General features: G+C 59.9%; 1 protein-coding gene across 1 annotated transcript; it reads left to right on the top strand.

Annotated features, from left to right (window-relative positions):
- The first annotated feature begins 795 nt into the window (after positions 1-795).
- Positions 796-13,140, top strand: NUMBL (NUMB like endocytic adaptor protein). Its single transcript, XM_051989197.1, has 10 exons — positions 796-1,038; positions 2,299-2,386; positions 2,727-2,866; positions 3,540-3,614; positions 4,842-4,916; positions 5,249-5,389; positions 9,869-10,058; positions 10,224-10,538; positions 11,623-11,745; positions 11,827-13,140. The coding sequence occupies exons 1-10, from the start codon at positions 991-993 to the stop codon at positions 12,435-12,437; spliced, it is 1,806 nt and encodes a 601-aa protein (XP_051845157.1). The 5' UTR covers positions 796-990; the 3' UTR covers positions 12,438-13,140.
- The last annotated feature ends 354 nt before the right edge of the window (positions 13,141-13,494 follow it).

The raw sequence follows: 13,494 nt of genomic DNA, 5'->3' as shown, positions 1-13,494 counted from the left end.
GGGTCCCTGCTCTGGTCATCACTGCTGGCCAAAGAGAGATAATTTGAACTGGCCAGCCTGCTAATGGATCTTAATGCCCAGGCGGGGCGGGTTGGCAAGCCCACAGGAGGAGGGGGGCTCGGGGCGGCGGCAAACAACCCCACCCACCTCCCAAAGGGCCGCTGCCTTTACCGGACGTAGTCTCCGCCACCAAGATCCCCCCAAGCCCCGAGGGGCTGAAGCAGCGCACAGCCGAGAACGGGCCTGGCCCAAAGGGTTACCAGAACCCTGATCCACCCCATCACCTAAGTCCCCCTCCCCCAACTCGGGGGGCTCGGGGTCAGAGGCTGGACAAGAGAAGCTATTGTGGGCGCTCGGCTTGAGTCCTCGAGGCGAAGGGCGCCGCGCCGCGGACCCCCGGGATTGGCTGGGCCCGGCCGGGAAGAAGCAACTGTTAGTGACAAATATTTTCGGGGGGCGGCCCAGGGCGGGGTCTAGGAGCGCAGGAGGAGGAGGGGCTGTTTTGCATATTGAGCAGGCGCTGGGCCAATGGGCGGTGTCTTTTGCATACTGAGTGGGCGGTGGGCCAGTGCGGGGAGGTGGGCTCTGTCGGGGATATTGAGCGGGCAGTGGGCCAATGTGGGGGGCACGGGGCGTGGCCAGGCGGCCAGCTCGGACGTGGCGGCGGGGAGGGCTAGGTCGTCGTTTGCATATGGAGCGGGCGGCGGGCCAATGGGCGGGGACGGGGGCGGGGTTTTGAGGGCGAAGGGGGCGCTGTGAGGGGGAGTCGGGGCTGGGGCGGGGGGGGGGGGTGGCCCCCCCAATGGAATCCTCCCGGGAGCCGAGCAGGCGCGTGCGTGTGCGGCCCCCACCATCCCCCGGCCTCCGTCCCTGTGCCCGGACTCCGTCAGTCGGCGCCGCTGCTGCAGAGCTGTCCCGGGGTCGGGCCGGGACTGGAGGGAAGCCGGGCTCGCTGGGGTCCGCAGGAGGCGGGGGCGCCGGGGCCCCTGGATGTCCCGGAGTGCGGCGGCAGCCCCCGAGACGAGCAGAAGGAGCGCAGTAAGCGGCCTGCGCTGCGGGGCGGGCTGGGATGGGGTGGGATGAGATGGAATGGGTTAGGATGGGGGGACCCGGGGACGAGGGGAAGCGGGGAGCGCTCGGGGATGGGGGGAGTCGGGGCCCGGAGTGCTGCGGAGGAGGCCGGAGATGAGAGGGGGGCTTCGCTAGGGTAGCGCCCCCAGCCCCGACGAGCCCCCGCCCCTTTGTCCCCACCCGAGCTGTCCGCGGCCTCAGCCCAGCTGCTGTGGAGGCGACTCCCGGAGGACCCCGCCCGCGGACAATGCGGGCCTGCCTTCCCCCGCCCCCCATCCGGTCCGATTCGACCTGACCCGGGAGGCCCGTGGGTAGGGGGGCTCGGGGGCGTCCCCCTGTCACCTGTCACCTTCCCCCTCACCAGCCCCCGTGGCAGAGCCAGCTGTGCGGGACGGATGTCCCTGCCCGCTCTTGGGTGTCCGTGTGGCCGCGAGATGGGTTGGGGGGCTCTCTTCCCCTTGAAAGTGGAGCTTGGAGGTCTGAGTCCCTGTGTGTGGCCGGCGGGGAGACAGGCTGTGACTCTGCAGGTTGTGGGGGTGTGTGTCCGGCTGTAGTTGCGCTTGTGAGTCTGGGCCCCCGGGGCCTGTTGTGTGAGACAGAAACGGTGCGATTGTGGAGCCTGTGGGCCCGCTGTAGCTCCCTGGGCTGTCTCCGGGGCTGCCGGGGAGTCCGCCTGTACGCGTGTGGCTGTAGCTTGCAGGCCGCGGAGGGTCCGGGCGGTGGGACCGGGGGTGCCCGCGGCCGTGGCGCCCGTCCGGGGCCGCCCCTCCGTGAGGGGGCCCGCCGTGCGCAGGGTGTGTCTCGGCTGAAACGCATCCAGGCCTTCCCTCTGTACCCCAAAGCTCACAGCCCGTTCCTTTCTCCCAAGTGGCTGAGCCACGGTCATAGCCTGTGTAAGATAAGCTGCGGGGGCCCCTGCCGGGCAGGCCCCTGGAAAGGGATGTCTCTGGGAAATAACTGGGGTAACGAGGAGGGTACAACTCCCCATCACCCCATCCCCTCATTCCCGGGGCCTCATAACCATGGGAATGGTCTCCCTGGTAACTGTTGCTATAGCAACCAGGGCAGGAGTCAGGCAGGCCAAGGCAGAAAGGGCAGGACTCTTAGGTCCCTTCCAGGGGCCTGTGCCAAAGGTCATAGAGGTGGAGCAGGGGTCAGTGTGTTCTAGGCAAGGGGAGCCCCATGAGACAGGGGAACCCCTCACAGCCTGGTCCTATGTCTGGGCAGGAGAGGCCCAGGAGGGCCGATCAGCGTTTGTCCTCAGCCCCTCCTCGCCTGGCCCTGGGGCCCCCCCAAACCTTCAGGACGGAGCCCGGTGAGTGAGTGCAACGGGGGCTGGTGGGGAGAGGGGGCTGGGGGAAAGCCCACGAGGGCCAGAGAAACCGAGGCAGGCGTGTTGGGAGGGGACTCGGGGGAGGCAAAGGCTGCTGGGAAGGATCCCATAGAAAGCTGACATCCTGCCTGGGGAAGGCCGGAGCCCAGTCAGGAGTGGAAGTGATGCATCCGGTGTCCGAGCCCCTCAGCGGCCTCCCCGGGAGGCCGGGACACGGGGCCACATGGCCAGAACCGAGCCCCCCGCGCATTCCGCCCCCATTTCTCCAAACCCGGCTGCCCCAAGCCCCGGGCCCTGACCCCGAGACCTCCCTCGCCCCCAGACGGCGCTGGCACCATGAACAAGCTGCGTCAGAGCCTGCGGCGCAGGAAGCCGGCCTACGTCCCCGAGGCCTCGCGCCCGCACCAGTGGCAGGCCGACGAGGATGCCGTCCGGAAGGGCAAGTGCAGCTTCCCAGTCAGGGTGAGAGCGCGGCCCCGAGCAGGGCGCCGACCAGGGCCGGGCCACCCTGGGGGTCGGGCCCCGCAAATCCCCCCGCGCTCCCTCCCCTCAGGCCCCCTTCGGGGAAAAAAGAGGCCATTGGGCCTGAAGACTCGGGGCAATCCCTATCCCGGCTGTTGTCTGAGATGGGAGAGGGAGGGATGGAGAAATAAAGTAGGAGGGAGAGAGAGGACGGGGGAGGGGAACGAAAGGTGGAGAGAGGAGGAAACAAGAAAGGGAGGCCGAGAGAAGAAGGGAGGGAGAGCCAGAGTTAATCCCTCTCCGTGACGTTTGCACGGCTCCCTAAGGTTTGCTTCCATCCGTTATCTCCTCGGATCTCCACCAGAGCCTGGTGAGAGAGGAGCTGCTCTGGTTCTCTCCATTTTACAAGTGAGGAAACTGAGGTTGAAAGCAGCTGATCCACCTGCCCCTAGGGAGTTCAGATCTGAGGCAGAATTGGAGGAAATGTCTTTCAGGCTCCATCCAGCTCCTCTCTCCAGCTCATGCAGGAGTAGGGGGTGCGGAGGACAGAGGGGGTGAGGAGCAAGGAGAGGGCCAGAGCCGAGGGTGGAGCTGGGGCCGAGAGGCCGGGGAGGGGGGGCCGGGCGCCCGGGGCTGGAGGTGCCACCCGCTGCCTCTTCTGCCCTCTCCCCAGTACCTGGGTCACGTAGAGGTGGAGGAATCCCGAGGGATGCACGTGTGTGAAGATGCCGTGAAGAAACTGAAGGCGGTGAGTGAGAATCCTGAGCAGCGGCCCCATTCCCTAAAGCTCAGTCACCATCTGCCCGCCCCGCCCCCCCTGGAAGCTCCCCCCGCCGTCAGCTCTGTCTGCTAGGGAGGCTTATTACAGCGGCTTTCTATGACGTATGTATATATGTACACACGCACACACACGTATATACATTTATATACACACATATATATGGTGTCTTCTGTGTTAACATATACACACACATGCATATACATACATACATTTATATACATGCATATATATATGATGTCTCGTGCGTTAGCTTATATATATACATATACACACATACATTTATATACATGGTGTCTCCTACAGTAACACACACACACACGCACGCATATACATACATACATTTATATACACACATATATGTGGTGTCTTCTGTGTTGACATATATACACACACATACATTTATATACATGCACATATATACACGATGTCTCGTGTGTTATCATACATACATATATACACACATACATTTATATACATGTACGTATACATGTTGGCTCATGTGTTGATGCATATACATACATATACACACATGCATTTATATGCATGGTGTCTCCTGTGTTAACACACATACATTTATATGCATGCACATATATATATATACACGTGATGTCTCATGTGTTAGCATATATATACACATACACATATATTTATATGGTGTCTCCTGCATTAACATATATACACACACACACATTTATATACACACACATATATACGAAATCTCTTGCGTTAACATTATATGTGTGTGTGTGTGTACACACATACACACACATACAAATACATTTATATACACACATATATGTCTCCTGCATTAACATATATATATACACATACATACATACATACATTTATATACACACATATATATGGGGTCTCCTGCATTAGCATATACATATATATATATATATATATATATACATACACACATATTTATATATGAAGTCTCCTGTGTTACCTTTTATACACACACACACACACACACACACACACACACACACACACACACACACGTGACTTCTCCTGCATTGGCTGTCTCACTTTTGTTCTGATCCCCAGGGCCTAGCAAAGTCCTTGGTACACAATAGTGCTTAATAAGTGCTTTTGAATGAGTGAACTGGAGCAAAGCTGGGAGAGCAGTGCCACCCCTTCCCCACTCCCAATACCCCCCTCATCCTAGGCTCCCTTTCCTCCCTCCAGACTGGGCGGAAATCCGTGAAATCTGTGCTGTGGGTGTCGGCAGATGGGCTGCGCGTGGTGGATGACAAGACCAAGGTATCCGCCTCCCCCTTGCGTCTCCCCACCCCCCTCTGTGGCCTTGATCCCAGGGACCCAGAAAGGCTTCTCTCCGGGAGCCTCTCCAGCGTTCCCCTCCGGTCTCTTCTGCTTTCCCTACCTGGGAGAAAGAGGTTTGGACAGAAAAGTGAGCCCTTTCTGTCCCCAGCTGGGCCCCCCTTACTGTGTGATCTTGAACGAGACTTTTTCCTCCTCTGGGTCCTGAATTCTCCATCTGTAAAACATAGAGTTCGTTAATGAGGCTCCTTCCAGCTCTGCCATTCCGGCTGTTCTCCACTGCCCTGACATCCCTCCTCTGTCCCTCCTTCTAGGACCTGCTGGTGGACCAGACTATCGAGAAGGTCTCGTTCTGTGCCCCCGACCGAAATCTAGACAAAGCCTTCTCCTATATCTGCCGGGACGGCACCACTCGGCGTTGGATCTGCCATTGTTTCTTGGCACTCAAGGACTCGGTCAGTGGCCCTGGAACCATAAAACCCCAATCTATCCCCTCGGAATCCCAGTGGGATTTTTTGGGACATTTATTAAGCACCTACTGCATGTAAGGCAATGTGTTACCTACTGGAGGGGAATACAAGGGCAAGAATGAAAAAACAAGCTCCTGTCCTCAAGTAGCTTACAGTCTACTTTGAGGGACTCGAGATATAGACGACATAAAAAAGCTCGGGCAGTTTCTGGAGAAAAGGGGCATTAATTAGCCACTGAAAAGGGCAGAGGCAAGAAAGATAGCTTTTTGTAAGGGACGGCTCCTGAGGGATGTCTGGGAGACCCGGAGGAACCAGCCTCCAACCCCAGCTGGGTGATGCTGGCTAAAGCATTTGTGCTTAAATATAGTAGGTGCTTAAATATAGTAGGTGCTTAATAAATGTTTGTTCCCCGAAAGTTAGAGCTTGCAGAAGGAGGGAGTTAAATGCTGTGCCATCTTTGCAAAATGAGATGCCCCATTTGGGAACATGACTAGGCTACTTTAGCTGGCATGGGGAAAGCCTCTGGGGGAATCGTATGAGTTAGGCCTAAAAATGGAGACGGGAGCCTGCCTTCTGGGCTCTTAATGGCACCTTGAGGGCCCGTCCTCCTCAGCTCAGCCTGATGGGAGGGATTGGCCAACTCCCCGAGATCGGCTCAAGAGCATCTGCTTTTTTGCTGGCCCTCTACAACTCCCCCTTCGCCTTCCCTTGTGCCTGAAATGGCCTCCGCCTTCACCCCATCCCTGGGTTTCTCCAAAGCTCGGCTCAAGGACTGTCTTCTGCCAAACTCTGTTCCCTAACAACCATCTCCCCTCGCTGCGGGACCGCTCGCCCCACCCCCAGTCAAGCTCGGTCAATTACTTATGATAGAGATACAGCTCGAGTGATAGAGAACATGTAACATACACAGAGCATGATGCACTTATACATCCCTAATCACGGGACCGCTCGCCCCGCCCCCAGTCAAGCTCAGTCAGTTGCTTACGATAGAGATACAGCTCGAGTGATAGAGAACATGTAACATACGCAGAGCATGATGCACTTATACATCCCTAACCACGGGACCGCTCGCCCCGCCCCCAGTCAAGCTCGGTCAATTACTTATGATAGAGAACAGGTAACATACGCAGAGCACGATGCATTTCTGTATGTCCCTAACCACGGGACCGCTCGCCCCGCCCCCAGTCAAGCTCAGTCAGTTACTTACGATAGAGATACAGCTCGAGTGATAGAGAACATGTAACATACGCAGAGCATGATGCACTTATACATCCCTAACCACGGGCCCGCTCGCCCCGCCCCCAGTCAAGCTCGCTCAGTTACTTACGATAGAGATACAGCTCGAGTGATAGAGATAATGTAACATACGCAGAGCACGATGCACTTATACATCCCTAACCACGGGCCCACTCGCCCCTCCCCCAGTCAGGCTCGCTCAGTTGCTTACGATAGAGATACAGCTCGAGTGATAGAGAACATGTAACATACGCAGAGCATGATGCACTTATACATCCCTAACCACGGGCCCGCTCGCCCCTCCCCCAGTCAAGCTCGCTCAATTACTTATGATAGAGATACAGCTCGAGTGATAGAGAACATGTAACATACGCAGAGCATGATGCACTTATACATCCCTAACCACGGGACCGCTCGCCCCTCCCCCAGTCAAGCTCGCTCAATTACTTATGATAGAGATACAGCTCGAGTGATAGAGAACATGTAACATACGCAGAGCATGATGCACTTATACATCCCTAACCACGGGCCCGCTCGCCCCTCCCCCAGTCAGGCTCGCTCAGTTGCTTACGATAGAGATACAGCTCGAGTGATAGAGAACATGTAACATACGCAGAGCATGATGCACTTATACATCCCTAACCACGGGCCGCTCGCCCCTCCCCCAGTCAGGCTCGCTCAGTTGCTTACGATAGAGATACAGCTCGAGTGATAGAGAACATGTAACATACGCAGAGCATGATGCACTTATACATCCCTAACCACGGGCCCGCTCGCCCCTCCCCCAGTCAGGCTCGCTCAGTTGCTTACGATAGAGATACAGCTCGAGTGATAGAGAACATGTAACATACGCAGAGCATGATGCACTTATACATCCCTAACCACGGGCCCGCTCGCCCCTCCCCCAGTCAGGCTCGCTCAGTTGCTTACGATAGAGATACAGCTCGAGTGATAGAGAACATGTAACATACGCAGAGCATGATGCACTTATACATCCCTAACCACGGGACCGCTTGCCCCGCCCCCAGTCAAGCTCGCTCAATTACTTACGATAGAGATACAGCTCGAGTGATAGAGAACATGTAACATACGCAGAGCATGATGCACTTATACATCCCTAACCACGGGCCCGCTCGCCCCTCCCCCAGTCAAGCTCGCTCAATTACTTATGATAGAGATACAGCTCGAGTGATAGAGAACAGGTAACATACGCAGAGCATGATGCACTTATACATCCCTAACCACGGGACCGCTCGCCCCTCCCCCAGTCAAGCTCGCTCAATTACTTATGATAGAGATACAGCTCGAGTGATAGAGAACATGTAACATACGCAGAGCATGATGCACTTATACATCCCTAACCACGGGACCGCTTGCCCTGCCCCCAGTCAAGCTCGCTCAGTTGCTTACGATAGAGATACAGCTCGAGTGATAGAGAACAGGTAACATACACAGAGCATGATGCACTTATACATCCCTAACCACGGGCCCGCTCGCCCCTCCCCCAGTCAAGCTCGAGTGATAGAGAACAGGTAACATACGCAGAGCATGATGCATTTCTGTATGTCCCTAACCACGGGACTGCTTGCCCCGCCCCCAGTCAAGCTCGGTCAGTTACTTACAAACAATCGGACCCTCTAACAGAGGACGTGATGTATGTGCACACATGTAATCTCTCTGATGCACATATATGATAAGGGAAAGCTAGATGCTGCCACAGTGCCTCGGACACCAGGTCTGGACTTAGCAAAGACTCATATTCCCAAGTCCAAACCCAGCGTCGGATCCTTTTATCTGTGTGACTCTGGGCAAGTCACTTCACCGTGTCTGCCTCAGTTTCCTCATCTGTAAAATGAGCTGGAGAAGGAAACGGCCGGTCCCTCCAGGGTTTTTGCCAAGGTCACCCCAGTCCCGAAAACTGACCAATGCTCTGGGCTGTGTGTGCGTATGTGCACGTGTGTATCGCAGAGAGTGACAGAGATGGGCTGGCCCGGGAAGCGGGGGGAGCTGGTCGGAGTCCCCACCCCAGAATCTCCGGGCCAGGACATTCGCTCTCTGCGCCCGGCTTTTCTCCAGTGTGAGCTTCTCCTCCCCAGAATTCCTTGGCCCACACGGTGCAGTGACTTGGCTGGGTTTGTGCTCTTCCCCTCCCCCCACAATGGAAAAACAAGTCCTTTGGGGGGCGGGGAGATGGCTTCCTCCTTGTCCCAGCCTGAGCATCTTCCCTCGGAGGCCCAGGGCTGGGGGCGTTTGGGGTGAAGACACAAAGTGTCCCTGAGCTCCGGCCCCCACCCGACCCTCTCGCAGATCTAAGTAGACGTAACCTGGAGGAAAGCTAGGGAAAAGTCCCCGGGGGACGCGGGCTGTGACTCAGTGGCTAGCATGCCAGACCTGAATTCGAATCCTGCCTCAGGCCCCTCAGTTTCCTCATCCAGAAAGTGGGTCCTACCGGCTCTGATCTTGTGTTTGTGTTGCTTTTGCAAGGATTTGGCCACCGAGGGTGGGGGGCGGGGATTGGGGGTGGAGTATGGGACGAGTAACATTCCCGGCAGGCCACAGGAAACAGTGCGAGCCGATGGAGGAGCACACGGAGCTCTTTCCGGGAGCACAGCTCCAGTTTGGTGGAAAGGAAGAGAGTGTGGAGGGGAGAACAGAATGAGGAAAGGCTGGGAAATAGAGAGCAGAAGGTCTCGAGAGAGAGAAGAGGCCAAAAAAAAAAGCCCTGAATGTCAGATCTAGTGCCCCCACTGAGCAGGGCCCAGGAGTACCCTGGGCTTTTCCCTGAGACACACCTGAGCAAGAGCAGTTGTTCCCAAGGCCCTGTCTATCTCCTTCGTTATTCAGATTGGGTAAACTGAGGCCCGAAGAGGGCACAGGTTGCCCAAATAATCTAGAAGGAGAAGGAAACAATTCTGGGCAGGGGAAGTGGTCCTAAGGTAACACACGTGGAAGGGGGCATTTGAATGGAGGCCCCTCTACTCCAGACTCGGGTCACTGCCAAGCTGCTTCCTGGCCCAGCCCCCCTCCCCTTCCCCAAAAAGAAGCAAGAGGAAGTCCTGGGCTGGGTTTCCTAGGAGCCACTCCCTGAGTTCCGTGTAGCCGGGGAGTGGGCGGCAGTGGGCAGAGGCCGCGGCAGGCGGGGACAGCGGGTGCCATCTGGCCCACCCTGGGCCCTCGGCAGTCCCGGGCTCGCCCTGAGCCGGCTCCCCGCCTTCCCCGGGCTTGCAGGGCGAGCGGCTGAGCCACGCCGTGGGCTGCGCCTTTGCCGCCTGCCTGGAGAGGAAGCAGAGGAGGGAGAAGGAGTGCGGGGTCACAGCCGCCTTCGACGCCAGCCGCACCAGCTTTTCCCGCGAGGGCTCCTTCCGCCTCACCGGGGGCAGCCGGCCCGCGGAGCGCCAGCTTTCAGAGAAGAAGAAAGGTGGGTGGCCCAGCCTGGGAGAGCAGCCGGGAGTCCGGGGGCTTCCTGCGGAGGGGCCGGAGTCCTTGGGAGAGGGGCGGGGGGCCGGGGCGGGGTTCTGCCCCAGCAGTCCGGGGGCCGGCCGCGTGATCAGCCTTCCTCCCCTCTGCCTCACGCCCACCACAGCAGAGGCAGCCGCCGTGCCCGCTGTACCTGCTCCGGGCCCTGCCCAGCCAGGCCACATGTCCCCAACCCCCGCGGCCACGTCGCCTGGGGAGAAGGGGGAAGCGGGCGCGCCGGGGCCGGCCCCCCCGGGCCCCGCGGCTGCCGCCATCCCCCGACGCCACGCGCCCCTGGAGCAGCTGGTGCGCCAGGGATCCTTCCGAGGCTTCCCCGCCCTCAGTCAGAAGAACTCGCCCTTCAAAAGGCAGCTGTCCCTGAGACTCAACGAGCTGCCCTCCACCCTGCAGAGGCGCACTGACTTCCAGGTCAAAGGCACAGGTGAGAGGGGGCAGCAGAAGGGAGGCAGTGGGAGCGAGGGGCGCCTGTGCCCAGTGAGAGGGACGCCAGGCTGGGCAGGGGCAGTGGGAGCGAGGGGCGCCTGTGCCCAGTGAGAGGGACGCCAGGCTGGGCAGGGGCAGTGGGAGCGAGGGGCGCCTGTGCCCAGTGAGAGGGGTGCTGGGCTGGGCAGGGGCAGTGGGACTGAGGGGCACCAGGCTGCGCAGGGGGCAGTGGGAGCGAGGGGCGCCTGTACCCAGTGAATGGACACTGGGATGACGTCCCATAGAAGGAACCCCAGTATGCCCAGTGGGGACATGGACCAGATGACTGAAGAATCGCAGATTTAAAGGCCTTAAAGAGCATCTGATTAATCCCCTCATGTGACAGATGAGGAAACTGAGGGCAGGAGAAGTTAAGGCAGCTGGGCAGTGCAGTGGTTAGAGCGCCAGGCCAGAAACCCTGAGTTCAAATCCAGCCTCAGAGCCTTCCTAGCTGGATGATCCCGGCCAAGCCACTTCCCCCGTCTGCCTCCCTTTCCTCATCTGTACGATGAGCAGGAGCAGGAAATGGCAAACCGCTCCGGTGTCTTTGTCAAGAAAACCCCAAGTAGGGCCACACAGAGTCAGACGGGACTGAAAAATAACTGGAAAACAATGAAATGCCATCGGAGAGAGGTGGCAGAAGGGGAGGAGTGCAAGTCCAGCTTCTCGGGTTCAAGACCAGGGACCCTTTCCACGGGAAGGGGCAGAGGGCGCTGGGGCAGCTGGTCCTCATGGAGGCACAGAGAGGTCCAGGACGCACGGGGGACCCCTGGAACTGAGAGAGGGGCGGCTCTTAGAACGGGGAGCGTCAGCGCGGGGAGGGAAGCCGGCCCTCTGCCCGCAGGAGGAGAGCCTTGCTGAAGGGGGTCTGCCAAGAAAGGCGCCCCCCCCTCCCCGAACGACCCCCTCAGAGACAGGAGCTCGGGGTCACCGGGCGTCCTCTGGGGCCACCTTTGTCTGCCCCCCCCGAGTCTGTGTCCCCAGCCTGGCACAGTGCCCGGCACCCAGAAGGGGGTCCACAATGCTTTCTGTCTCCCTGCCAGTGCTGGAGATGGAGCCCCCGGGGGCCACTGACAGTGACGGCATCAACGCCCTGTGCTCACAGATCAGCTCCTCCTTTGCCAACGCGGGCGCCCCTTTGGCGGGGGCCCAGCCCGCGGCCGCAGGTAACACCACGGGGTCCGCCGGGGGAGGGCGGGGCTCCCCTGCCCCCCACGTGCCATCTGCACTCATCCCTTCTCCCCCAGGGCCGGCCACCTGGAGCGAGCCCGGCCTGCCCGCGCCCCCGCCCGGACACAAGCGGACGCCCTCGGAGGCCGAGCGGTGGCTGGAGGAGGTGGCCCAGGTGGCCAAGGCTCAGCAGCAGCAGCAGCAGCAGCAGCAGCAGCAGCAGGGGCTGCCCGGGCCCCGGGCCCCCGCCGCGCCCACCTCGCTGCCGCCGGCCCTTCAGCCCTTCCCCGCTGCGCCCGCCCCCATGGCGGTTTTCCTGCCCGCCCCCCACATGCAGCCTGCCTTTGTGCCCACCTACCCAGGTCTGGGCTACCAGCCGGTGCCCCGGGTGCCCGTGGTGGGCATCACACCTTCCCAAATGGTCGCCAACGCTTTCTGCTCTGCTGCTGCCCCCTCGGCCACCCCGCTCCAGCCGGCCACCTTGGCCGGGAAAGCTGCCCCCTGCCCCCCGGCCCCGCCCCCGCGGCCCAACGGGGCCCCCTGGCCCCCCGAACCCGGGCCCTCCCCGGCCCCCGAGGCGGACCCCTTCGAGGCTCAGTGGGCCGCGCTGGAGGGAAAGCCGCAGCCCGAGCGGCCGTCCAACCCCTTTTCCGGAGACCTCCATAAGACTTTTGAGATTGAACTGTAGCCGGGACCCCCGGGCCCGTGGGCGCCCTCGCTCCAGCCCAAGTCTTCTGTACATCTCCCCCCCCGCCGGCTCCGTACTCCCCGGGGCCTCCCACCCTCGGTCTCCTCTCCCTCCTCCCCACTTCTGTCCAAAGGGAAGAGTTCGTATCCGGGTCATGGGTGGGAAAGGAGGACGTAATTCAGGGATGGGCCCATGTCACTGCCCCTCGAACACAGAACTGGCCTAGCACTGCCCCCCTTCCCTCCTGAGGCCCGGGGGGCCGTGGCCCTCTCCCCCATTTCCCTACAGATCAGTTACTTTCTTCTTCCTGCTGCCCTGACCTGGGGGTGTAAGGTGGGGTGTGCGAGGGAGCACCCGCCCCGGGGTCCACGCCGAGCACAAGACAAGGGCCCCCAGCCCGCCCCACTGCCACTGCCAATGCCCGGGGGACGTCCGGCCCGCCCTCCCGCCCGGGGCTGGGGGTGAGGGAGGAGAAGAGGGGCCTGCGCGGAGCCGGGGCAGGCTGGGGAACGCTGCTCAGTTACCTCACTTCTGTGCCCGCCGCCGAGGGAACAGGGGGCAGGGACCGGATGCTCGGCGGGCACAGGGGCTGTGCCCGTCGCCGCCTGGACTTTTCTATCTTTTATCTCCAATTTTTTTTTTGTATCTAAACCTGCAGATTTGTATTATACCATGAGAGCCAATAAAGAAGGAATATAAAGGAGCTTTGGGGGGTGGGGCGAGGGTCCCGCGTGTGTGTCTGGGCCGAGGTGAGGGGCAGGAAGTTTGGGATGGCAAAGGGCTAGGGACCAGGGTCCTGCGACCCCAGGACAAGCAGGGAGCTTCTACTTTAGTGCTTGACATGGTGGGAGAAGGTCCGGAGTTGGGGGGGCCTATTTAAGAGTGGTTGACACGGTGGGAGAAGGCCCAAGGGGAGCCCCGGAAGTCCCTGGGGAAGCGGCGGGGTACCCCGTGTTGGAGAGCAGGAGGAGGGGCGGCCGTTAACGGAGCGAGCCTCTTCTCCGGGCCAGGCCCCGGCGCTGAGGGCCTCCTGGGGACTCTGGGGGTCCCCGCCCTC

The sequence above is a fragment of the Antechinus flavipes genome, chromosome 3 (genome assembly GCF_016432865.1).
Source record: "Antechinus flavipes isolate AdamAnt ecotype Samford, QLD, Australia chromosome 3, AdamAnt_v2, whole genome shotgun sequence".
NCBI lineage: Eukaryota > Metazoa > Chordata > Mammalia > Dasyuromorphia > Dasyuridae > Antechinus > Antechinus flavipes.
This window is presented reverse-complemented; position numbering and strand designations above follow the sequence as displayed.